The sequence below is a fragment of the Cryptotermes secundus genome, unplaced genomic scaffold (genome assembly GCF_002891405.2).
Source record: "Cryptotermes secundus unplaced genomic scaffold, Csec_1.0 scaffold133, whole genome shotgun sequence".
In the NCBI taxonomy this organism is placed as follows: Eukaryota; Metazoa; Arthropoda; class Insecta; order Blattodea; family Kalotermitidae; genus Cryptotermes; species Cryptotermes secundus.
The window spans coordinates 393,279-419,934 of NW_019718024.1; the positions used below are offsets into that span (position 1 = coordinate 393,279).

The following is a 26,656-nucleotide window of genomic DNA, read 5'->3' on the forward strand; positions in this document are numbered from 1 at the left end:
GAGCCCCAGGTGGGGCTTGACACCAACACTTACTGGCTGACTGCGGCCACTTCTGGCCTATTGTACCAGCCCCAGATGATAGGTGAGGGTGATTGTGGAGCAATTGGTGGAATGAAGATTGGCAGGGGAAACCGAAGTACTCAGAGAAAACCTGCCCCAGCGCCACTTTGTCCACCACAAATCCTACTTGACCAGACCCGGGATCAAACCCGGGCCGCCGCGGTGGGAAGCCAGCGACTAAACGCTTGAGCTATGTCGCGGCCCGAAATTCGTAAACGATTGTTTCATATTTATTCGTGTTTGGTCTCTAATTAACACTGAGGTGATCACACTCTAAAGGGTTAATCTCCTTTATCGCAAGGCATAAAGTTTTGTTAAGAGGGCAAATCGGGTTCAGAACTCGACAGGATCAACAGTCCTCTCGTTAAGAGGGACGCGCAGCATAACACACAAGCAGAACCCGTCACTTCGTATACACATGCGCTCAGAATGGGCTGCATAGCAGCTACCAAAAACCACGATACGGAAGCAAAGCAGTATCCTCGTTTATGATTTATGATTTCAAAACACCTGATGATTACCTCATACGTCGAAACATTTAGTTAATAAAGGTAAAAAGAAAGGTAAAGCTACCCTGTAACAGGCCGTGAAGGCCCATAGGGCTGTGAGACGTTGGGGTTCCCACATTTTCTCTAGACATTCGGCTCAGAGATGACGGTGAGGTTGTTAGCCATACGCGCCGGCCATCTTTTACCCCACAGGAAGATTCCTGGTACTCATTTCTCTTAGAGGCTGAGTCGATCCCATGACCATAGAGCGGCTGGAAGGATTAGTTCAACTGAACAAAAGCTACCTCATCGAGAATCGAACTCGCCACCTTCCGACTTGTAGCATAGTACCTCAACCATCTATGCTACCGCGTAACCCATAAAAAGATTATTAACGGTACATATTCTGTTTAAGATTTCGACTGAAATGTTTTCACGTCTTCATGTTCCGCTGCTTTGAGATAAATGGGAAAAATCGAATAAACTGAAGCAAAATTCCGTAAAACGTGCCTCACAAGGTAGGAAACAATCCCAGTTTCCGGATCGCTGTGTTTAAAAGACACTCAAAGGTATGTTTACCGAACACATGTATTCGCATTACAACGAACAGTGTTCATGTATGGTCAGAAACAGTTCGGCATCCCACTGTACAAACATGCTCACAGAAGCAACAGTAATAACTGAAAAAAAAAAAAAAATAGAAATACAGTCGGGCAAGCAGGCAGGCAGGCAACAGCGTCTGCAGGATGATAAATTTAGATATGACGAAATAGAAATGGATGCGACCAAAAAATTGACCTAATATATGAACCTTTTCTGTCTCTCTTGCGTTAGCGCGAGGGGTGGGAGCAGGCATGAGTGCCGCCTTATTGTGACTCAAGTTCTGAAACTGTTAATGACAGCAGAATGGCGGGCTGACCTATCAAATGAGTTATGTTTTGTCAATTAGCTTCCAGAAGCTCTCCATATTCACATATGTTATTTTGCTGCCTCTGAAAATATTATTGAAGTGCAGTGAATATACAGACCGTAGCCATGAGGACATAAAGCTGAAGCTCAAATGCGGCACAAGAAGCAGCAAATGGCCTCAAAGACACATCCTTAACGTTTAACCTTTCTGGGTGAATGAAACATCTCCTTAATGTACTGCTTCTTCCTTAGAAACAAACAGACGAATGGACCAAGTAACACTAAAAATTCGGTTAGTGGGGGTGGAGTCCAACTGGGCCCACTCGGCACGGCGGCCACTAATTGGCAGGGAAATCATAACATAAAGATAGGAAACAGATGTTTTGAAAATGTGGCACAGCTCAGATATTTGCTAACGACTATAACAAATCAAAACCTGATTCAGGAGGAAATTAAGAGGAGACTGAACTCGGCTAATGCTTCCTATTATTCACAGTCCAGAACCTTTTGCCTTCCCGTCTGCTGTCTATATACATAAAAATTACAATATACAGAACTATAATTTTGCCTGTGGTTCTGTATGGGTGTGAAACTTGGTCTCTGACATTAAGGGAGGAACACAGACTGAAGGTGTTTGAAAACAGGGTGTTGAGGAGAATATTCGGGCCGAAGAAATATGAACTCACAGGAGGTTGGAGAAAACTGCACGAGGAGGAGCGTCATAACTTGTACTCTTCTCCAAGTACAATTACAGTGATCAAGTCAAGGAGGATGAGATCGACAGGGTATGTAGAACAGATGAGAACTAGAATGCAAAGCCAGAAGGAAAGACACCACTAGGAAGACCAAGACATAGGTGGATGGACAACAGGTTACACACACGCAGACACCCATGCCATGAGCGGAATACGAACCGACGATCCCAGTGGTCGAGGGGGCGAAGTCGGTTCATGCCTTAGACCGCGCAGTCACTGTGATCGGCACACCATGTTCTACGAACCGAAAATATTAACTTACGGATCACAATCGTTCAGTCCCTAGGGAAATGTTTCCACAGCAAATACAGTTCAAAATTGATACTTCAACTACTGTTTGGGTAGCGAAAATACTAATTAAACAGCACATTAAACACTGTTTGCTTTGCTGTTTCCCAACTTGTTCATATGAACTTGTTTCAATGTAGGTTTCACGGTGCAACACACTGAAAATGTTTCCAAAGGTTTCTGTGCTAAAACCAATATCAAATCCTTTGTTCACAAGCGTGAAATATAACTCCATGATTCATTACCGTGTTCACAAGAGTTTGCCAATGGTCCCTACCTTGAGTCAGATAAATCGAGTCTGTACTACCTCCATCCTAGTTCTCTTAAGATCCATTTTAATAATATTCTCCCACTTAACGTCGTCTTCCTAGTGGTCTCTTTCCATCCGGCTTTCCAAAATATTCAGCTTTATCTGAACATTCTGGCAAAGAGTACAAGTTATGAAACTCCTCATTAAGCAGTTTTCTCCAGACTCTCGTCACTTCATCTCTCTTCTGTCCAAATATACTCCCTAGCACCCTCAGTTCATGTGCCACATTTTCAAAGGATCCATTAGCTGTCTTTATTTCATTGTATGGCTGTGCAGTCTGATGAGACAGCAACAGATTCTTAGATTTCTCTGTCTTTACTTCTAGACAAACCTACAGCTTCTATGTGGAAGAAAGTGCCGCTTCAGTCTTCAAGTAAGTAATAGGAAAATGAGGTGGCAGGTTCCTCCGAAATGCTGGTAAACATTTACTCATGTCTGTTAATAGCTCTACAGTCCTCTGTTGGACCTTTTGCAGTTTCTTAATCCTATACACAGTCAGTAGGACTCCTTGGACGGGGGATCAGCTTGTAGCAAGGCCGCTAGCTACACAGAGAACAACACAAAACAAACGCATACCGATATCCATGCCGTGAGTGGGATTCGAACACCGTTAGGCTATTCGGGACCTGGCGCCTTAAGGAGGGAGCAATGTGACATGTGAATCCATTGCATTGGTGCAGAACTGTTGGAGCACGTTTCCACAGAGACGATTGCGCTGGGAGGAGTCCATATGGCAGAAGTGTTTCATTTACACTAATAATAAGCGGCCTCCGTAGTCTAGAGGTAACGTTCCCACCTCATGACTCGTAGTACGCGGGTTCAAATACCCGGCGGAGGTCGTCAAATTTTTAAGGGCGGAAAAATTCAGGGAACAAGTCCTCCGGGAGGGACTTTAAGCCGTGGGTCCCGTGTCGTAGCTTTACGTCACGTAAAAGAACCTCATATCTCCAAAGGAGGTCACTGAGCCAAATTAACGGACGTTTCCCGCCCAAAAGCAGTCTCTAATACCTCTTGTAGATGGGGGAAGCATTATAGATACCTCTCAGCTAGTAGAGCCGGTCTCGCTGGCTGGGCGGGACTGATGGTAAGCACCAGTACCGGTAGGATATAGAGACTGGTAGAAATCATAGAGGGAAGCACAATGGACCAATACAGGTCTCAGTGCATGGGGAAACCCAACCTCTCTAATAACTAACTAACTACACTGATAATACCGGATTTTATGTCGTTCGTAGCACGGAAAGCGCTGTACAGCTGGGTCGATAGTCACATGCTTCGCACGGCAGTGACACCCGTTCGATTTTCAGTTTTGGATAAAAATTGTCAATGCAACGGGTTTCACGTCGAGCAGGTTATTACTACCCTGGCAATTATCATTTTACGAATGATCGTTACTCGGGCTATTATCACCCACGTCAACAAGAACTCGTGCAATAGACCCATCTCATGTTGTTGTGCCATGTAATTTAGTCTCACACTTACTCACTTTCTTACTTACTTACTTACTTACTTACTTACTTATGAAGCTGAGCCCTTCTGGAGGAGCCGCCAATTCTGCAGCTACTCAAGAATTTCCCAGCATTTTATGGAACCCGAAGTTTCATTACCGTGTTCACAACAGCCCTCCACTGGTCCCTATCCTGAGCCAGATCTATCCAATCCATACCATCCCATCCTATCTCTCTAAGATCCATTCTAATACTGTCCACCCACCTACGCCTTGGTCTTCCCAGTGGTCTCTTTCCTTCTGGCTTTCCCACCAATATCCTATACGCATTCCTTGTCCCCCTATTCGTGCTACATGCCCTGCCCACCTCATCCTCCTTGACTTGATAATTCTAATTATACTTGGAGAAGAGTACAAGTTATTAAACTCCTCACTGTGCAGTTTTCTCCAACCTCCTGTCACTTCATCTCTCTTCGGTCCAAATATTCTCCTCAACGCCCTGTTCTCAAACACCCTCAGCCTTTGTTCGTCCCTTAATGTCAGAGACCAAGTTTCACACCCATACAGAACAACAGGCAAAATTAAAGTTTTGTATATTCTGATTTTTATGCCCACATCTATAATCATTTGGTATATTATTGAGAAAATGTTGGTATGACAGACAGTGCGGATAAGGATAAATGTGCATGAAAGCATTACAGAACCACTCTTCTCGAGTAAGGCATTAATCAGGACGTCAATACTCACCACCTGGGCGTTTGGAGAATGGACCAATTCATGTTGCTCCAGCTGATCTTTATGCAGGAAACTAGTGTTACACTGGGAACAAGCATACCCGACGCCTGGAGCCGAGCTGTTCGGGGCAGGAGAACCGACTGGTGACGTGGGTTGGGACACGACATCATCACCACCCCCGAGATGTGATGGGGGCGGATGGCTTGACTCCACATGCTCCTTCAGCGCTTGAAATCCTGGGTAACCTTTGTGGCACTGTGGGCATTTGATGAAGTAGTCGGTCCCTATTCCTGGAGTCCCGGCGCCCCCAGCCCCTCCGCCGACACCGTCAACGCCAGATCCTGGCGAGATGGCTTTACCCAGGCCGGCAGCTGGCAGCGGTACTGTGGACAAACACGCACGTCAGTTGCATGCTACTTCTGCACCCATGCGGTGAACGAATGCTGATGGACTTCTACATGACGACACAAGAAATGGGTTCGCTACAGGCAAATCTTACTCTACTAACGGTACAAACGCAGGGCCGTGCCATAGCTCAAGCAGTTAGTCACTGGCTTCCCACCGCGGCGGCCCGGGTTCTATCCCAGGTCTGGTCAAGTGGGATTTGTGGTAGACAAAGTGGGGCTGGGGCAGGTTTTCTCCGAGTAGTTCGGTTTTCCCTGCCAATCTTCATTCCACCAATTGCTCCACAATCACCCTCACCTATCATCTGGGGCTGGTACAATAGGCCAGAAGTGGCCGCAGTACAAGGGACTTGGTACCACCCCACTAGCAATAAAAAAACTGTACAAACGTGGCCGTCAACACAACAGTTTTTCAGTAAATAAAACTAATATTAATTAAACACACAAAGCCACCGCTACTCTACACCCACAGTATGCAAAACTATTCAGAACCGAAAGAACGCCGTCTTCTGGGACGTGACGCGAACCGACGTTTCGGTGAAACGTATAGCCTCCATCTTCAGCGTAGCAAATTCCGCGAGCGAGGAACCAGCGCTAGCATGTTTCTGCAGTCTACGATAGGCTCCTCCGAAACGTCGGTTCTCACAAGATCTGCACGTCGTCACATCCGAGAAGACGGCATTCGTCATAGTCACCAACATCAAAACACCCATAATACAGACATACACGTATCGCTTCTATCTGCCAGATACGTAACACCGACGAAACAACAACATAATCTATCATGACGGGCACACCAAGATCAAGCCATCTGCAGTCTATTTTATACACTTCGCCTAATTTTAATGTTTAATATTAAGGGAAAGTATATATAATGTCGTGTTTTCATATCTGGACGACCGCCTCTGTGGTCTAATTGTCAAAGTTCTACAGATTGTCTACATTGTCTACAGATTCAGAGGTCCCGGCTTCGATTCCCAGCGCTAGCATATTTTCTAATTAGTGGGTCTGGAACTGGGTTCACTCAGCCTCGTGAGGATAATTGAGGAGCTATTTCAAGGAAATAGCGGCTCCGGTCTAGGAAAACGAGATTAACGGCCGTGAGAATCCGTTGCACTGACCACGTGACACCCTCTATCCACAAAAGTTGGCACCAACTTCGCCGACAAGCGGCGGTCGCTCAGTCGGTATAGTTCACCTGCGGACTGCAAGCCACGGATTTTTTTTTCATATCTGGAAACAAAATGTCTGTGGGAGAAATGTGTAAGNGATGAAATGAAGACAGTTGTGGATGATGCTGCAAAATGGTTAATTTTATGAAACAAAGAGCAGTTCACTCCGGAACGTTAAAAGAAGTGTGAAAACGTGGACAAACAACACATAAATCTGCTGTTATATATAGAAACCTGGTGTCCTACCGGAGGACGCGGTGTCCACAGTGTGAGTTGAAAGCTGAATTACAAAATTACTTCCAAGAGAACAGTAGGCCAGATGATTACGCAAAGAGCTTTGAAAGAGAAGAATGGCTGGATGAACTAGCCTACTTAGATGTTTTGCATCACATGAACCAGTTGAACGAGTCTCTGTAAGGCTCAGGAGAAAATGTTTTTGACTTCAAGTGACAAGATTCTGGGATTTAAATAGAAATTGAATCTTGGTGGGGGGAGGGATGTTGTGAAATGAAACCTTGAAATGCTCCCACTGCTGCTGGGGCTTGGGGGTGAAGAAGCATATCAGCAAGTTTCGAGTCTTATTGGAAACCACCTCAGGAACTGCGGAGCAAAATTAAATATAATTTATAATTTCCCTTCCAACACAAGTGTAAGGCTGTGTGAAGAGCCTTTGATCTGACTCAGCTTCTCAGCCTGAGAACTTGAGAACTTCACTTTAACAGAAGAGGAAGCAGTCTGATCGTGCGCTCATCATGAGATTTACTGACCTATCCCTGGACAAGTTCTGGATTTCTGTGAAACAAAAATATCCTGCAATTCACAGGAAAACAATACACATATGGCTGCAGTTTGTGACTTCTTACATCTGTGAGCAAACTTCTTGTTTAAAAACATCACGAGCAAAGACAGAAATCGTCTCATTTCAGCAGAAGATGAACAATGTCTGGGCTTATCAAAGGTTCGACCTACAATTAAACATTTACTTACTTATGGAGCTGAGCCCTTCTTGAGGAGAAACCAAATCTGCAGCTATTCAAGAATTTCCCAGCATTTTATGGAACCCTAAGTTCCTTACCGTGTTCACAAGAGCCCTCAACTGGTCCCTATCCTGAGCCAGATCTATCGAATCCATACCATCCCATCCTATCTCTCTAAGATGCATTCCAATACTGTCCACCCACCTACGCCTTGGTTTTCCTTGTGGTCTCTTTTCTTCTGGCTTTCCCACCAATATCCTATAAGCATTCCATTTCTCCCCCATTCGTGTTACACGCCCTGCCCACCTCATCCACCTTGACTTGGATCATTCTAATTAAACCTGGCGAAGGGTACAAGTTATGAAGCTCCTCACTATGCAGTTTTCTCCAACATCCTGTCACTTCCTCTCTCTTCGGTCAATTAAACATTTATGCAGCAAAAAACAAACACAGATTTTGCATTAAAGAAGTAATTTCATTCTTAAATTTAGTTTCAAAAATATCGCTCAGACGATATATTAGTTTCACATATGTTTGATACAAGTTCTAGTTTCCTGTAACCTTACTATTCAACATTCTCAATAGATTTTTCATGATGTTAATTACAACAAATATTAACGCCAAACGGTCACAAGGAGATTATATCTACAGGCAGACACAGTGAAATATCGTCATCTAACAGGTGAACAGAGGAGCATAGTACTGGGTATGGAATACAGTGACATTCTTCCATTTTATTTACGATGTCAGCAGCTCGGAATATACGGCGTCAAAGGATGATCAGTGAATTTGGAAGCAAAGAGGGGCAAGCGGTCATGACCTAATTTGAGTCAGACCTTCTGACATTTCCTGGAGGGTATGAGGAAAACCACGAAATCCTAAGGAAATCCGGACTTCTGGCCGAAGAAAATAATCAAAGATTACCACAAACGTTCAGCTCGATGAATAAATGATAACGCCTATGTGCGTTATACAGGACGATTCTAAATTCTTGTCGCGGTTTCCGTTTATATGCCACGGACAGCGCCCGATAATTTAGCATCAACCTGTATAAACTTGGCCTTAACTTTTTTTTTTCTCATGGGCTGAGACTGAGTCCACTTGGTACTGCGACCACTGTTTGGCCTATTGTACCAGCCCCAGATGTAGATGATGTTTGTGGAGCAGTCGGTGGAATGCGAATTGGCATGGGAAACCTAAGTAGTGCCACTTTGTCCACCACAAATCCCACATTACCTGACATGGGCTCGAACCCGAGCCGCCACGGTGGGAAACCGTGAGCGTTGGGACGGCCACTAACATCTTCTTGACAAACCGCCGGTCGCACAGCTACTCAAGAAATACCCCCGAATTTTACGGAACCCAAAGGTTCATTACCGTGTTAACAACAGGCGTGGATGTATAGTACAATTTCACGCGTTACCATCATCAGCAGGAGAAAGAAAGGTCAGTTCCACGCCCCTGCCGCTTTATTCACAATATCCCTGGGAGGGCCCCAGAGCCGGTCTAAAAGGTATGGAGAATGGAAAAATCTTACGGCTCTCCCGGGAAACGAACACCGATTCATGGGTCGTCCAATCTGTAACCTAGTCGCTATACGGACTAACTCTCTATCTCGGGTGCTGTTGGCAAACGCAAATTTTACCTTACGTCAACTCAAGTCATACATGGAGCAATTCACCGTGCTTTAAAAAGAGACACATGGTTACTAACAGCGAAGTCACAGAATGTCGCGGTAAGTAGGAGTGTTTATTGCAAAACATGACTTAACACTTGATGGGCTCAGATGAAAACTGAGAATCCGGTTTAATTTTTAAACAAAACCACAAGAGATAAGTGACAACTTACAGCTCTGTATAGGTTTGAACTCTACGTAAATCCTGTTTGCACAAAGAGCATCACAACTTCTTGCTCTGTGGTTTCAAATGTAAATACTGCCTGCGAAATGATAACGGATATCAAGCACAAACATCTGCCTTACAGCTTGGGTTGTTCATTTCATCGCGCTTCTTAAATGCCTCTTTTTTCTTCGTACAGGTAATTAACCGTAGCGTAGTTGGTTGAGGCACTATGCTACAAGCCAGAATGTCGCGGGTTCGATTCCGGATTAAGTTACTGGATTCTTTTCAATTTACCTAATCCTCGTAGCCGCAATATGGCCCTGGGGTCGACTCAGCCTCTAAGAGAAATGAGTACCAGGATTCTTCCTGGGGGGTAAACAGCGGCCGGCGCGTAAGGCTGACCTCCCCGACATCTGTGAGCCTATTGTGCAGAAAATGTGGGAGACTGGACGTCTCATAACCTTATGGTCACAGGGATAGCTTTACCTATCTTCATTTTACAGGTAATTAATAGCGTCATGGAGGGATAAGACAAATAGTACTTAGACATGATGCTGAAAATTTAGAGTTCTAGTATGAAGGGACGACCAGGACCCAGGTAAAGCGTCCAGTCAGTGCAGATGTAGTACAACGGTTTTTGCTTTCGGGTGCTGCTGAACCCTATATGGGAAGTAACGCTGTGTAGTCTGCTAGACGTTTACCGTCGTTTAGGAAGTACGTAGTACGTCACCTTGATGGTCTGAGCATGCAACGTTTCGGAAGAACGTACTCAATAAATGTTCCCCGAAGATGGAAGCAGTACTTACTTACGAAATGTCCGTAAAATTCTAATATTCTAGACGGCATTATATCATCTCAGAACACAATACTCTCCACAGTCACCAAAGTGAGAAACTCAAACCCAAGAGGGCACACAGATCGCAAGGTCATAATGAAGTGACGTCATACAGGAAAATAACACGCAAAGAGGTCGATGTTTTGTGTTAGATATGGCCCATACAAAATCAACGTATCTTCGCGTTCTTGGTAACCTTGCTGTTGCAGATACTGGTCCTTACTCTACAAAGCTGCTGCACCAACGTTTCGGAGGAATCTGCTACTCCCATTTCCATGGTAGGAGCCACAAGTCCCTCCGAAATGTCGGTAAATACGTTATCAGCCTGCACGTCGTCACATTCGAAAAGACGATAATATCCGCTTTCACAGCCGTGTGAAGCTCGCAGCGTGTAACTTGGTACTGTTTTGCACTTACTGCAGCCATGAGGCGCCCTTTCCATGGGATCATCGCTTCAAGTGATGGCTTTTGTGGTGTTTTGTTGCGTTTCCTGAGTTTTACAACTGGGTTGCCTGAATTTGTATAGTCTGCTTCATCATCCAGGGTGGAATTCACTGTAAGGCCAAAAATTCTAAATTTGCTTCATCTTTTTCTGCTCATTAGCTTACCAAAATTGGTGTATCAATTAATTTGTTTGTGCTCCAATAATCTATAGTTTTATCTTCTTGACATGGCCCATCAAAATGATTATTACAAGGAACTTCATGTCTGTAATTAACATCTTTCCATGCTCTTTGAGGAGTTCTTGTGCTTGTCTGCATGTTCAGCATGGTATAAATTTGATTTTCTACAATAAAAAAAAACATTTTCAAGAAAGCGGTTCACTACTTCAGATGTACTGGTAGGATCATCAGGTGTTAATGTGAGACCGGTGTTGCCTAAATACTGTTCTAAAGTTCTTAAATCATCATTTTAGTCAAATCAACAACATCGTCTACATCTGACTCACTCACCTCTATCCTCGCCCTTTCTCTGCCTTTCTGTGACGCTGGGGGTCCAAAATCGTCGCCACCAGCATCATTACTACATTTAACACTTTCACAGAGCACTTGACAACCGATCTCCATGTAATTCTTGCATAATTTCATCGTCTTGCAAACTTTTCCTATTACGGCGTGCCATCTTGAAACTTGATTAGACAGAAGGTAGAAACGCAAGAACTAAGATTTTTAATAAAGAAACAAAACTCTTCCACTGTTTACATAGACATGTAGACACATCCTCATCAACGAATACACGCTTAGAAGTTGAATAAACCTCCGTTAGATGGCAGAATTATAGGTAATTACAGTGCAGCAAAGAAACGTTACTTTACATAGTCCGGCCTTTATGCATGGCGGCGGAACTAAGGTGATTTACATAGCATATATTTACGGACCTTTCTTATGTGCTGGGTCTCTACAGTGAAACACAAATGGTTCCACATTACTTTTTGTGTTACAGTTTGGAATTTGCGTCCTTTATACAATTTTTATTTTCTCCTAGCATTCAGGGGGAGTGGTTAAATGCCTGACTTTCCTCGCAGGTAGTGTTCATTCGGACAGGAATAAGTGCGGTGCGGTTTCACAGGACTTGAGGGGGGGGGCACAGTACGTAGATAATCGCTACAGATTATTATTATGGTACCGGTACTGATTAAGGTAACCCTGTAATTAATTGATTACGCACCACGCCATGATGACGTATGGGAAGTGTGAGTATAGCTCTACCGGTCTTGACCTTGACACTGGATGGAATTGAAAGGTTACTTTCACGCTCCGGCCGATTTACATCCAGTATCCATTGGATGGGAGGTTGGGTGGTCCCCAAAGCCGGTCTAGACGCTTTGGAGGAGAGCAATTTTCTTGCCTCTGCCGGGAATCGAACACCGGCCTTTCAGTCCACATCCTGCCGCTATGTGAGACTAGGATATCCTGTCTCCCATTATTATTATTATTATTATTATTATTATTATTGTTGTTGTTTTCGTCGTCGTCGTCGGGAGAGCTCAGTCGGTATAGCGATAAGGCAACGGGCTAGATCACAGTCGAAGCCAGGGCGTGGGGCACAGGCACGTAAGCTTTCATACGTAACTAGGCCCGGATGCACTTCTAAATCGTCACCAACGAAAGGTGCGTTATGTCTGTTTTACACGAAGCCTTCCACATAGTCTGCTGATTTCTCGAAACTGAAACTCCTTGTTTCGTAAGAAACAGGAAACACGAGATAGGTTAGAAGAGGGTCAGGTGATACGAAGGAGAGCGGTACGGCTAGCGGGTAGGGGTGGAAGGGAAGGAGGGGTTAAACTGGAGCACATCACGGCACAAATATGCTAGCGAGGAAAAGGTTTCCATGAAAAGTGGTAGACCGCACGATGTGTCATAAGGCTCCGCTATGAACAATTGCTAGTGCGTATCCGTTGAGGTAAGAGCCAATGACCACGGATCCCACAACTACCAACATCACGGGGACTTCCAGGAAAGCACGTACAAAAGAGGACCTATAAAAAATGAGGGAACTTTCATAGTTCTGCTACAGCGGAAATATCCAATGACTCGCTTATTTCCTCAGATGCCGTCATGAAAAACAAGATGACTGACAGCAGCGTTCATTATTGATCTGAGTTCCCATAATGAATCACAGTTCTCCGACATTCTTCTGATATATATGCCTACTTATAGGTCAAGATATAAAATACTACTCTATGCATAACTGCGTCATGTCTGTTTTAAAATAATTATTCTGATAAACCACTGAACTTCCTTCCCATAAATAGCTTTTTTTTTCTTTGTATTTGATAAACTTCGTTTCGCCGCTTCTTGAAATTATGTTTCGGAGTTTCGCCGGTAGAGGGTAGTGATATCCAGTTACTGGCGCCATCGCCCGGCAGTATGAAAAACTACTGTCTACGTAGCATAGACATTTCAAGATGCTATTACCACAGAATAAAAATGGCAATACGCGGTGAATAAACAAATACTGTTTCTTTCCGAGCAGGCTATTTGACATATCCTGCTTTCCTCTATATACAGAGCATAAATGAATGGTATCATTACACTACCATCCATAACCTTGAAGACAAATTCCGAACGCACACAAGGCCCATCACATAGGCACAGAGTACTGTACTGTCTTCCATCGTTCGATTGTTGGGATTTTAGGTTCGAACCCATTCGGGACATGGATGCATGACCACATTTATTCTCTGTATGTGCTGTTCTGTGTAGGTACTGAAATCTTGCGAGTCGTACTAAGTGTCTCGGAAATTTAAAATTCAAAAACGCATAACTAGAATAGACCAGACGGCCTAAATCCATAAAGGCCAAAGAAAAATACGAGAATGACATGCAATTTAAATTCAACACATAACATTAAGTTTCATTATTAACATCCTTCCGCTATATTGATTAATACCACGGAATGGTAGATCTAGAGGTAATGCCATAAATCTCTATTCGGGAGATCCACGGTTGGGGTACCGGCAGACGCGCCGACAATCCTAAGCTTTTTCGTATCATTACGGTGCCTCTTGGCAAATTCCTGGATACTTCCTTGGTTAGGTCACACGGCTACTCAATTTTAAATCCTTTTATTACTGTCATGGTACCATCCGGCAGCATGGCCTCGATACTAAGGGCCAAACGATTTACAGGTTGCTTATGAACAGAGTGCTTATGAATTTAAATCTCAAGTCTAGTTTTCAGGTTATGTTACTTGCATACTTTTACGTCTGTTTCTTTCCTTAATTTATGGTTCCGATTTGAAAATGCATAAATATTCATTTTCGTTATTCTCTTCAATTCTTCGCTCCGAATTCAACGTACTACATTAAAACATACGACTATTGCTTCTTACGTTATGCAGGACCATTCATTCTCATCCTTTAGGATCTCATTCGCGTTGATATTGGCGTTCCGAAGTTCAACACGTTAACTAAATGCATTACCTTCGCCATCTGTCGATGAAACGCCGAATTACAATGAATGCTTCCCCCTCACAATCCACTCCTGCCGTACACACGAGTATAGAATATCGATCTCCTGGTCAGGTGGTCCATTTAGCACCGCCCCTAAAGGCCCCCCGTAGGAGGGGCTGACCTGTTTACCTGCGAGACATCCCTTACTGGTTACAATTTACATCCAGGTAACTCGCTATTGGACGCAAACTATCAATGAAACAGGTTGTTCTACAACGGGAACTACAACAATTTTTCAGTGAGAAACACATAACATTCTCCGAAAGAAGTGACGAACTTTCGGATATGTAGGGTGATTCATTCTTTGAAGTCTCAAATTCATTTAATGATTGTAATAAGGGGTGAGTCTAGTCCTGCTCTTCCACCGCGACCTTCAATGATCTGTTGTGAACCCCCTATTTCAACCCTTCAACAATCCTACACACCGAGCAGTCTTATTAAAAGGGGCGTCTTGCTAGTCGCCTGGCTCCATCAAGTAGTGTCCCAGGTAACGTAATTTTAAACAAACTGTAGCCCCACAATTCATTTCCCACCTGACAGAAAACATAAATGTTCGTTTCCTTACTTGGGAAATTCTAGCCATTGAGAAAATTATACAAAACACATACACAAACACTATGTTTTAAAGTGGGTGGTACATATAGTAACCAGAGTGTATTAAAACATTTTAAGAACGGTTTTGGGGTAACACATAACATGTAGACTTATAAACTAATTTCTTTACATATTAGCGCCGTTAGAAATAACTCATCACTCGTGGAGCTGAGCCCTTCTTGGCAAATCGTCAATTGTGCAACTACACAAGAAAGTCCCAGCATTTTGCGGAACCCGACGGTTCATTACCGTGTTCACAAGAGCCCTCCACTGGTTCCTACCCTGAGCCAGATAAATCCAGTCCATATCTATCTAAGTTCCATTTTAATATTCTCCACCCACTTACATCCTGGTCTTCCTTGTGGTCTCTTTCCTCCTGGCTTTCCAACCGATGTCCTATATGCATTTCTCTTCGCCCCATTCGCGCTACATGCTCTGTCCATCTCATCCCGACGTTACAAATAATTAATTTTAAAACTATGCTAGGTTCTAACAGTATCAACTGAATGAGTTAAACACACTTGCGCAGATAATGCCCCTTGTGTAATGACAACAGTCAAATTGGGTTCAAATTAATGTGCATTTCAAAGTTACTTTTAACACTAAGGGCAAATTTCATAAAGGGCACGCGTAACAGTTTCTAATCCTAATTTTTTCCTTACTTGACACAAATACAGGGAGCCGGGATAGCTCAGTCGGTACGACTGGCCACATGCTGGACAACCGAGAGGTCGGAGTTCGAGTCCCGGTAGAATCAAGAATTTTCTCTTCTCCGCAGCGTCCAGACCAGCTCTGGTAACCACCCAGTCTCCTATCCAAAGGGTACCGGGGCCTTTTTCCCCAGGGGTTAAGCGGCCTGGGCGTGAAACTCCCCACTCACTTCCGACTAGAACCGGGGCAAACAAAATATGGATCTAAATATCTACCCCCCATACGCCTTCATGGAGTAGTGCTTAATTAGCTCAGCACAGCGGCAACTTTCCCTAACTAAACACCAGCTCGGATGTGAAGTTTAGCATCATACTGCCTCCATCTTCATGGTAAAGTATATAAACCACGCAAGCACTGAAGAGAATGATTGTTTACTGAAAATGGTAGCAATAGCCTAAGTGTTTTGGACACGTCATTAAACATTTGTCAGACTACACGGTGTCTCTGAATTGGGTACCTATCAATTACCAATCACGGCCCTACCACCTATAACCAGAAACATCGTCCACGTAGTGTCCAAGATGGCGTTCGGAGCAGCTCCAATTGTTATCATGTAATAAACTGCGTCACTTTTAAACAAATATCACATTTACTGATCTCTGTCTGCAGTTTTTAACTACGAGGCGGGTTAAGGGGCAAAGCCAGCTTCACACACGTGTCTTCTATACAAAGGCGTTAGAACTCCGAGAGACAAAAAACATCATCAGATGCTTATCTGTTTCGTCAAGCGACGATGTCGAAGGGCAGAGCCCCTGCGTCACCCCTGGGTTGCTACGGCACGGGGGTTAACTAACGTGAAAGGTCAATAGTAAGGTCTTAAGCTTAACTACAACGAGTATGTCCCTTGTTGCTACAGTAATGGGGTCATTCTTTTATTTTGTAAACCCGTAAGTCAGCGAGCACACATCTTATACGTTGTCCCAATCAACAGAGGCCGCCATCTGTTCGGACCTCAGAATGACTCACGACTTTTGGTTTTATGTGTAAACAAAGAGAATAACATGGTCGGCTTACAACATCAAAGATATGCCGGCCATGTTGGATGATTAGAGCCCCCACTGTTTTCATTTCGTGTTTCATTTTTCGTCTACTTCAAGACAATCTTGCCTCAATTCACATTAGCGCAGACTCCCGTAGGAGACTCTCTCTTGATATACAGGGTTATTCATAAGTCCGTGAAACATTTTAAAAATTCATAACAAATAAACTATGCATCGGATCATGGGAATTCTTACGCCGACAGAAAATAAATCCGCAAAGTTATTTTGAAAGCCGCCATTGCCTGCTAATCTCAGGGATCTTCGCAACCGTATCACCGCTGCTGGGACTCTGCTCAACCGTGATATGCTGACACGGCTGTGGGACCAAATGGATTATCATACAGATGTCAACCGTATTAACAAAGGTGGACAGACTGAGTATCTGTGAACTATGTAAAAAAGAACTCGATAAGTTTATCTCTGCTTCAGAGCAATAAAATTTGGTATCCGTTGCGTAGTTTATTTATTATAATAAATAAACTACGCAACGGATACAGGCCTACAAAAAAAAATTTTTTTTGGTGTCTAGGATTTTAGAACTAATTTTAGTTATATTTAAGGCGCTGAANGACAGAACAGGCAATGCAACTACATCCGCCTATTCATGTGCTATGTAGGCACGTTGCTAGCCAACGACCGCGAAACAAACTAAACGGCCTGTTATTAGGCAATGGCATGTAAACCGCAACAGAATATAGGTGTTTTCTGAGAGATTCGTGTCAACATTATAAGTAGGGCAGTTACTACTAAGAGTTGAGTTGAGTTGAGTTGGTGAGTTAGCGGACTGCTGAGTTTCAGTTGTTGTACGCTTTTGCTATTAGAAGCTGGCAGCTGACGCCGGGGACAGTTAGGGAACCCAGAAGAAGGGGAGGAGCCGGGATAGCACAGTCGGTACAGTGACTGGCTACGGGCTAGACGACCGAGAGGTCAGTGTTCGAGTCCCAAAAGGGTCAAGAATTTTCACGTTTCCATCTCGTCTAGATATGTATTTCGGGTGGGGCGTGAAGCTGACCACTCACCTCCAAATAGTGCCGAGGTCAAGAAAATTTGGATCTATACATCCACTACCCATACGCCTTCATGGCGCTGTGCTTAGTTACGCATAGGAACGACTTTACCTAACTCAGAGGAGGGGGAATGTCCACCGTTGAAGCCGCTACCAAGAAACGGCAGTGAAGACGTGGCTGTGGACATTAGAATGTGTGTAATGCTGTATCAAAGAGTCCAATTCATCCTGCCATAAATCAAAAGCCCGTATAGTCACTCTAAATTGCGATAATATATTCCAGCTGGTGAGATTTCTCTCCACTCCACAGGTCCAAGGTGGAGCTATACCTCCACTCTCCCATACGCCTTCATGGCGTAGTGCTTAGTTAAGTACAGGGACAACAGTAACACACATACGGGGGAAATTCGACACGCAAAAACTACGATGGCCGCAGAAGAGCACAATGGCGGCGTTATAGTCGTGAGATAAAAACTAAACAATGACGACAGACAAGTGAACAGTGCAGTGGTCTACCCGAAAATAAAAGGAAACTTGCCTGATGATGGCCCACATGCGACCGAAACATGTTATCAAGTGAGAAGAAACATATGTAAAACTAGAGACATTTTAGTAATTTGATGATCACTTTTAGTATCTTAATGACATCTTATGATTTTTAACAACATCGTAAAGTATTAAAAGTGTCATGTTTAGTGAGACACATACTGTAGATGTCTTTTATCTTTAAAAAAATACTGTTGTATCACTAACGGGTGCTTTATTAATAAGGATAACATAGTATTTAATCCTAACATACAGTACAGTATGCGCCAAAAATACAGTACTGAAATGACAAGACGTCCTGTTGGTACCACTGTATATTCATGTGAAGGCCCCTTGCACGACAGAACCTTCTCAAATCCTGAAGAAATGGTCCGATCACCATGTCCCTGTAGCGTTCTTGGGTGACGGTAAGAGCATTGCCTTCCTCACCCTCAATGAAATAGGGGCCTAATGTACCGTGAGCTGAGACGGCACACCATATCGTCACACGTGTACTGTGTAGCGGTTTCTGGACGACATCTGGCCACTCAAAACCAAGGAAGTGAGTTGTCTGGCGACCACTTCCGTATGAGCGGAATTAATACTCAACTATGAATACTTTTTCCTCCGTCGCGAGATACATTTCCAACAACTGCACAACACAACTTCCTTTTCACTACTGGGAACACGTGCGGCTGGAGCTTTGCCCGTCCACAAAAGCACATGAGCGTTCGAGATGCGCGAGTTTCAGTAGTGAATGTTTTGGCGCATACTGTACAACGCCAGGTAGTGCATTGAAGGTCAACTGGCGTTTCCGTGGACCGTAGTTTCTTGTTTGGTTAATTCTTTGACCCTGATGATGGAGTTATGTTGCTTGCGAAACACCGGTTGACTTTCAACGGACTACATGGGACAACATCGCAGTGGATGGAACACTTGGTAACCACCGGTGTAAGCACCTCAAATCCTGTTCAGGGCCAAGTTAATTAACTCAATTAAATTCCATAACCCAAATTACTGCAAGCTCTAAACTATTGTTTTCCTACAAATTCAGAAGAATTTTTAGTTAATACTTAAACTCGTTTTATTGTTATGAAATCGTATTGTTTTTAGAATGTGTTCAAAGATTTTCTGTGACTTCGGCAAAAGCCCTTTCCTTTCAACTACTTCTACTGAGAAGTCGTGATACTCAAAAATCCCTTTCATTTTAACACTTTCCACACTGGATATTTCTATGAAACCATTTTCTGTTGACGTATTTCCAATGATAACGTAAATTCTTAGTATTGAAAAGTTCTAATTGTTGAAATGTGGAAGAGTATCTCACTTCCATTATCTTCTCCCCACCTAATAAATCCAAATTAGTTCCGCCACTGCTTCTCAGAAAGACATTTCGTTTTTAGCATGAAAAGGTTTAAGGATGCTGAATATGCATTAGTGGTCAGAAGATCACACCCCTACCGGCCTTAATCTGAGGGAGACAAATGCAGCCCACACCCTTCCACCCTACTCAAGCTCCCATCTACGCCCACATTTTCCAAATGGTTTTTCCTTCAGATTCTTTTTCGCCCAAATTTTTGTAAGAATCTACCCCACTCTTCCCGTTCTCTTCGGCTTCATATCCTGATATTCGGTAAAGAGGACAAATTACGGAAAACCCCATTAGGTGTCTATGTAGCTTTCACCACCAAAATATTCTCCTCAGCGGCTTGTTCTCAAATATCTAATACGTTCTGCCTTCAACGCAACAGAACAAGTTAAGTTCATAAGGAGAAGGGAAGCGTCATACGAATTGATATCCGTTCTGAGTTACTTTCTGAATGTTTCTGTCACTGTCACTCACAAATATCTGAACTATGATAGATATATATACAGGGTGTCCCAAGAGGAATGTGCCAAACTTCGGGAGGATGTTCCTTATGTTAAAGTATGCCGATATAACCCAAAACACCTATGTCCAAAGTTGAACGGTTACGGAGATAATGGCCAGAGAAGTGTGAAACTTTGACCGGTGTTACACACTAGTTGATTACAAAATACATATTAAAACTGGCAGGAATGTGTGGTTTCTGTAATGTTAATAATGTACGTAACATCAAACTAACTTGTGAGTGACATGAAACCATAAAATTGAAGTACAAATACTCGCTCGCCATGTCATAATTGTCCTTAGGTTTCCAAGCACTATACATGATGCATGACTGGCAAGCGCTGACGCAACATGGCTGACTGCGCTATAAGCCGACCACATAACTGTATTAAACATACATTCACGGGAAATCTCTTTTGGAATTTCGTTTCCATGTGGATTATTATGGGACCACACGTATGCACAGTTCGTAAATTATTTACACCATCCCGGGTAAAAGACGCCTCATTACTGAATAAAATGACGCTTAACAGTTCGGGATGAGCTTTTATCCAGTGGCACAAATCCGTACGCTGAGCATGGTCGCCTGATTCCAGATGTTGTACCCTTTGATCATGGTAAGGATAGAACTCTTCATCATGTAAAGTTCGCCACAACTGCATATGTGATACGCCGATGCGAGAGGCCATTCTGCGAGTGGACAGACACGGACTTCTCTGAACCATCTCAAGAATGTTCTNACACGTATGCACAGTTCGTAAATTATTTACACCATCCCGGGTAAAAGACGCCTCATTACTGAATAAAATGACGCTTAACAGTTCGGGATGAGCTTTTATCCAGTGGCACAAATCCGTACGCTGAGCATGGTCGCCTGATTCCAGATGTTGTACCCTTTGATCATGGTAAGGATAGAACTCTTCATCATGTAAAGTTCGCCACAACTGCATATGTGATACGCCGATGCGAGAGGCCATTCTGCGAGTGGACAGACACGGACTTCTCTGAACCATCTCAAGAATGTTCTCTCGTGTGTTTATCATTCGTACATCCTCCCTTTCAGAGTGCACAGAAACACTCGGAAGAGAACCAGTATCACGCAATGTCTGGTGAATCCGCGTAAATACACTTCGATATGTAATCCTTCGATCGGGAAAACGCCTTTGGTATTCTTCAACAGCAGCACGTGCATTGCCACCGCAAAATCCATACACAAAATGCATATCACAATATTCCACGTGTGAAAACACAAAAGGCATTTCAGCAACACCGCACTAGTACACGTAATTTACTAACCATTCACGACGCTGCCGCAAAGTACACTGTAGCCTCTGTAGGTAGCGCATAAGCTTACGGCTAGTGTGATTCAGACACTCAAGGACAAACAGATAAGAGAACACAGCTGACAGGTATAGTGCGTGGACCCGCCAGAAGACCACACTTTTCTTGGGCCATTATCTCCGTAACCGTTCAACTTTGGACATAGGTGTTTTGGGTTACATCGGCATACTTTAACATAAGGAACACCCTCCCGAAGTTTGGTCCATTCCTCCTGGGACACCCTGTATACACACACCCGAAGGGCTTTAGCAAAAGGGTAAAGCTATCCCTGTAACAGTCCGTGGAGACCCGTACGGTTGAGACGTCGAAGCTTCCATATTTTCTCTAGAACTCACAGATGGCGGTGAGACTGTCAGCCTTACGTGCTGGCCGCTGTTTAGGCTCCAGGGATATTCTTGGTACTCATTTATGTTAGAGGCTGAGTCGACCCCTGGGCCATAGTGCTGCTGGAAGGATTAGGTCAACTGAAAAAAATCCACCTAATCGGGACTCGAAACCGCGATCTTCCGGTTTGTAGCATAGCACCTCAATCAACTACGCTACCGCGTGCCCCCAGAAGGGCTTCAGTAGCCATCTGTATATCTCGATACTGTCCTAATTTCTCCCAATGAGACAGGACTACGTACTTTTCTCCGTTTATATCTGGACGAACTTCCTTACTACCGCCTAACAGAGATTTTCTGTTCTCTACACTGCGATATTCATGTGATTGCCAATAAATCTGCATCAACGTAGAAAAGCAGCAGCCATGTCCAATGCTGCTCCTACGCGTCCCTCTCCTGTTTCCCGATAAAATTATGTAGGCTTACACGGTTCATACAAGTGAGACACTTGGGTAATTAGATTGGGTGCATCAACTGTTTCTTAGAAGCATAACAGTAGATTCCATCCGCTTACACACGTCTGAAACTGACAGTTGCATAATGAACAGTTCCTAACACCTTACCTGCATTTAACTAAGCTGCAGTTCTTGGAACTTGAACAAGAAACTGCTTAGAATCGTCTTCTTATTTGACAAGAGATAACCTGAGCAAATTACACGGCAGTTTGTAAGAGGACTGCCCATTAGTGCCGTTATTAATGTTGGGGCCGAGAAGCGGATCTGTAAAGTAGCAAGTGTTGGGTTCCTTTCAGAGATGAACTCATTCTGGTTGACAGGTGCCCCAGTGCTGGCAGGGGTCCAGATAGTTTCCTCACAAACAGGAATCATCACTAAAAAAAAATATTCTCCTGCATATAAACGTATGAGGAAGTTTGGAAGCTTACGTTCGCTGTCTTCCCACCCTGAAGTCTTTAGTTCAATCACAGTAAAGTTCGACTGTCATTTAGGCTACTCCGCCCATCTCTCATTGGTCATTAAGATGAAATAGTGTTCCAAAGAGTAGACTATCAGTATCATCAGTCGAATTATGTTGCCTATATCGAGGCGTCGCTTTACTCATGAATGAAGTTGTGTTCTGAATACATAAAGAAAAAGAAGTAACACCGTTTCATTTTTATTCCAACTTCAAATAAATAAGCTGAAATTAAACAGGCTAACACCTACACACGGCGTTACAGAAGGAAACGCGTCGCCACGCCACACGCTGCGCAAAACGAAAAGTATCAACACGTATTTATGTGTGACCATTAGGCGGGGTTTGGATTGGTGAATTTATTGAAAGCTTATACATGCCAATCGGAACTACAAGTAATTACAGAGCCATAGCCGATTTACTTATTTTATAATCACTACACAATCTATTCCAACAGCTGTTTCCTAGCAATGGCTTCTAACAGCGGAGATTCATCTTCTTTGCCCGCATCGTTACTATCCGGCGAATACCCCGCAACTTAATGCACTCAGCCGACCTGGGGTCCTCGCTATATAGCCTCCGGGCGGACATTAACAGAAAACACCGCTCCCAACAGTTTTTCTATTATAGGCGGTTGCCTAGTGATAGCACGGATATCGTTAACGTATTTACCGGCCGTAACCAAGCAACGAGTGTTCCTTATCGCGACCGCTGCATAGCAACGGTACTACATGCTAAAGCATCGACTTGAGCATATAGAAGTGTAGCAGTTTCTCCAGCAATTTGAATGCACCTGATGAAACATGTTGTGTAATAGATATGTTAAACAGAGACACAGAACTTGAAGCAACTGGAAGTTTTAAATTTTGAATTTTAGGAATTTTAGTGAGTTGCACGTGAGATGACGGTGAATACATGAATAATAAGAAAAAAACCGGGTGCTTGAAAAACTGAGCTTCACTTGTTCCTGTTTCATATCAATAAGCGAGAATGGAGTGGGCTGCTTAAGGAACTGGGCTTTCAGCGATTCAGGACAAAAGTAGGCTAACAAGGTCTTCTCTCTTCCACTCGTTCATTAAAACAAATATGATGAAACGTTAAGGGCGCGTGCTAGCGTAGTTGGCTGAAGCACTATGCTACAAGCCGGAAGGTCGCGGGATCGAATTCCGATGAGGTGGATTTTTTCAATTTATCTAATCCTTTCAGCCGCACTATGGTCCTGGGGTCGACTCAGCCTCTTAACAGAAATGAGTACCAGGAAAGTTCCTGGGGGTAAAGGGCGGCCGGCGAGTAAGGCTGACAACCATCTCACAACGCTATGGGCCCCCACGGCCTGTTACAGGGATGCCTTTACTTTATGCTGAAACCTTAACGAGACACACTGGCATTAGTTGTGAATGCGCTATCAACGTACAGGCCCATGTCCTTACGTCCCGATTTACTGAAGACAAACCGCATGCCATGCGGGTCCCGTATCTTCACATCCCTCCACGGACAGGTTGCGTGTGTCGTGCGTTACGTAGTAGGGACACTGCGCCTTTCGTCTGCGCACACTGAATGAGCAGGGTGGGCGTCTTAAAATTTTCTCTGAGTGGCTAGGCCAGTCAGTTTTCCAAGAGGAAAAAGCCAGTTGTCAAAAGGAAGAGCCAGTTTTCCGATAGGACAGCTAATTATCCGAGGAGCAAGACAGTTTTCCGAGAAAAGGGCAAGTTTTCCTAAGGATGAAGTTTTTTAAAGAGGCAGTTTCCCAGGGAGAGAGGAACTTTCCCTAGGCGAGAAGCTGTTTTCCAAGGGGAAGGCAAATTTTCCAAGTGGAGGGCAGACAATTTGCTTAGAAACTTGTGTTCAATCCTTGCCTGACTTCATCCCCGCCACCCCCAACACACACTCATGAATACAACGAACCGCTCAGGCCGCATTTCTGAAGTTAGCCCTACTGAGAGAGACTGAAGAAACGGGACAAATGTTACTAATATGAACTGAGTGTCTCTACAGACACTGCTCCTGCGTAACTCGGATGTGAGGCATAAAACACGCCCTGTACTTACCAAACGTTTTAAGGCCTTGCATTGTACATATACGGGCACAATTCTTTAAAACCATGTAGCAAAATATAAATATAGTACAATCTGACAATTGGCATTACTCCTCAAATGACACTGACAAACGACAGACCTGTCTTCTCGTCAGAGACGGAGCCCAACACGGACAACACAAAAACTGTCAAACAGCACCTAATATCTGGTCAGAGCCGACGTACTGACTGACTCTGACCAAATGTTTAACAGAAACCCTCTGACTAAATCTTCATAACAGAACATAGAGACATCATGTTACTGCAAAATGACTGCACCTCTTTACCAAGAAACTTGGTACCTACGACCTAATAAAAATTTTGTGAAACTGTTAAGTTATCTTTGGTGCACGAGGTAGCGTATTTGGTTGAGGCACTATGTTACAAACCGGAAGGTCGCAGTTTCGATTCCCGGTGAGACCACTGAATGTTTCAGTTGACCTAATCCTTCCAGCCTCAAATGTCCCTGGGGTTGAACCACACTCTAACAGAATTGAGTACCAGGCATCTTCCTGGTGATAAAAGGGCGGTCGGCGCATAAGGCTGACCTCACCGCCATCTGTGAGCCGACTGTCTAAAGAAAATGTGGAGCCTCGACTTCTCACAACCCTAAGGGCCTCCACCGGCCTGTTACAGGCATAGCTTTTTAGATGTTATCTACAAAATGCACAACGAAATATTATAATAGTACGACTACAACGATGCACATCTACACTGCTCCTCCATATTTGGAAGCAAGCCTTATTGCGGTTACGGGACTGAGCACAGTGAATAGATCAACTTACGAGAGGCTTGCGCGGCTGCAAAGCGCAGACGTACTGAACGGAACAGATGTTAAGGTCGTGAGAATACGTTTGGAATATCTGAGCGTTATGGCAATATCTATCTTCATAGCCACATTAATATTAGCTTAATATAAACGTTGCCAATTTTAAATTATCTAGCTTAAGCTATGCAAAATAATAAAGAGGTTCATGTCAGGAACCACAACGCAGACATTTATAAATACAGACGAACGAGTGATATGATCTGAGTGTACAAAGTAGCAAGAAGTCTTAACGTCATCAAGTTCGCTATACGAGCATCAGATATCACACACACTGTTGCATAGTCGTACTGTGACATGTCAAAGCACTGCCACGCAACGGCCCAACAAACACCCTGCCAAACGCGCACGCAACAGTAGGACGAATGTTGGTTCGTTGCAAAAAAAAACAATCAGCGCGCCAAGGGACTGCCCCTTACAGTGATCACGTGACTCTTTTCTGTGTTGTCTGTGCTACTGAACAATACAACTGTTTTCTGCGTTGTCCGTGTAGCGGCTATATAAAATGATGCCGCCTGCAGCTGAGGAGAGTCCAGGGTGGTTCAGCAGTTGAGAGTACAAGGACGGGAATGGAGCGTGTCCTTAGTGAATCGTGAAGATTGGGTACAGATTAGGACAGAAGAGTACTGACAGACTGACTGGCTGACTAAAGACGAAATAACAAGAAGACTCCATAGTGATTTGAAGAGCTGTATTAATTGTAATTGAGAGATAAATAAATCCGATTATCCGAATTAGAACCAGTTATTTTTGTCACAATATGAAAATGGTTCTTCTTCATAGGGGCACGTGAAAGCGTAGTTGGTTGAGGCACTATGCTACAAGCCGAAAGGTCGCGGGTTTAAGTCCCGATGAGGTCATCGAATTTTTTTTGATTGACCTAATCCTTCTCGCCGCACTATGGCCGTGGGGTCGACTCAGCCTCTAACAGAAATGAGTACCAGGAATGTTCCTGGGGGTAAAGGGAGGCCGGCGAGTAAGGCTAACAACCTTACCGCCAGGTAGCAGCCGACTGTCTACAAAATGTGGGAGCCTCGACGTCTCACAACACTATGGTCCTCCACGGCCTGTTACAGGGATACCTTTACTTTTTTTTTTATTGTTAGTGGGCTGGGACTAAGTCCCTTGTACTGCGGCCACTTCTGGCCTATAGTACCAGCCCCAGATGATAGTTGAGGGTGATTGCGGAGCAATTGGT

The 26,656-nt window shown here is 43.9% G+C and overlaps 1 protein-coding gene across 2 annotated transcripts in view; it reads right to left on the bottom strand.

Moving 5' to 3' along the window:
* The window catches only part of LOC111872005 (zinc finger protein 1), a 972,125-nt gene that overhangs the window by 55,404 nt on the left and 890,065 nt on the right, over positions 1–26,656 (bottom strand). For both annotated transcript variants that reach the window (XM_023865862.2, XM_023866703.2), the window contains one exon: positions 5,005–5,375. In XM_023865862.2, the coding sequence (XP_023721630.2) occupies positions 5,005–5,375 (371 nt within the window). The remainder of the gene's footprint in view (positions 1–5,004; positions 5,376–26,656) is intronic.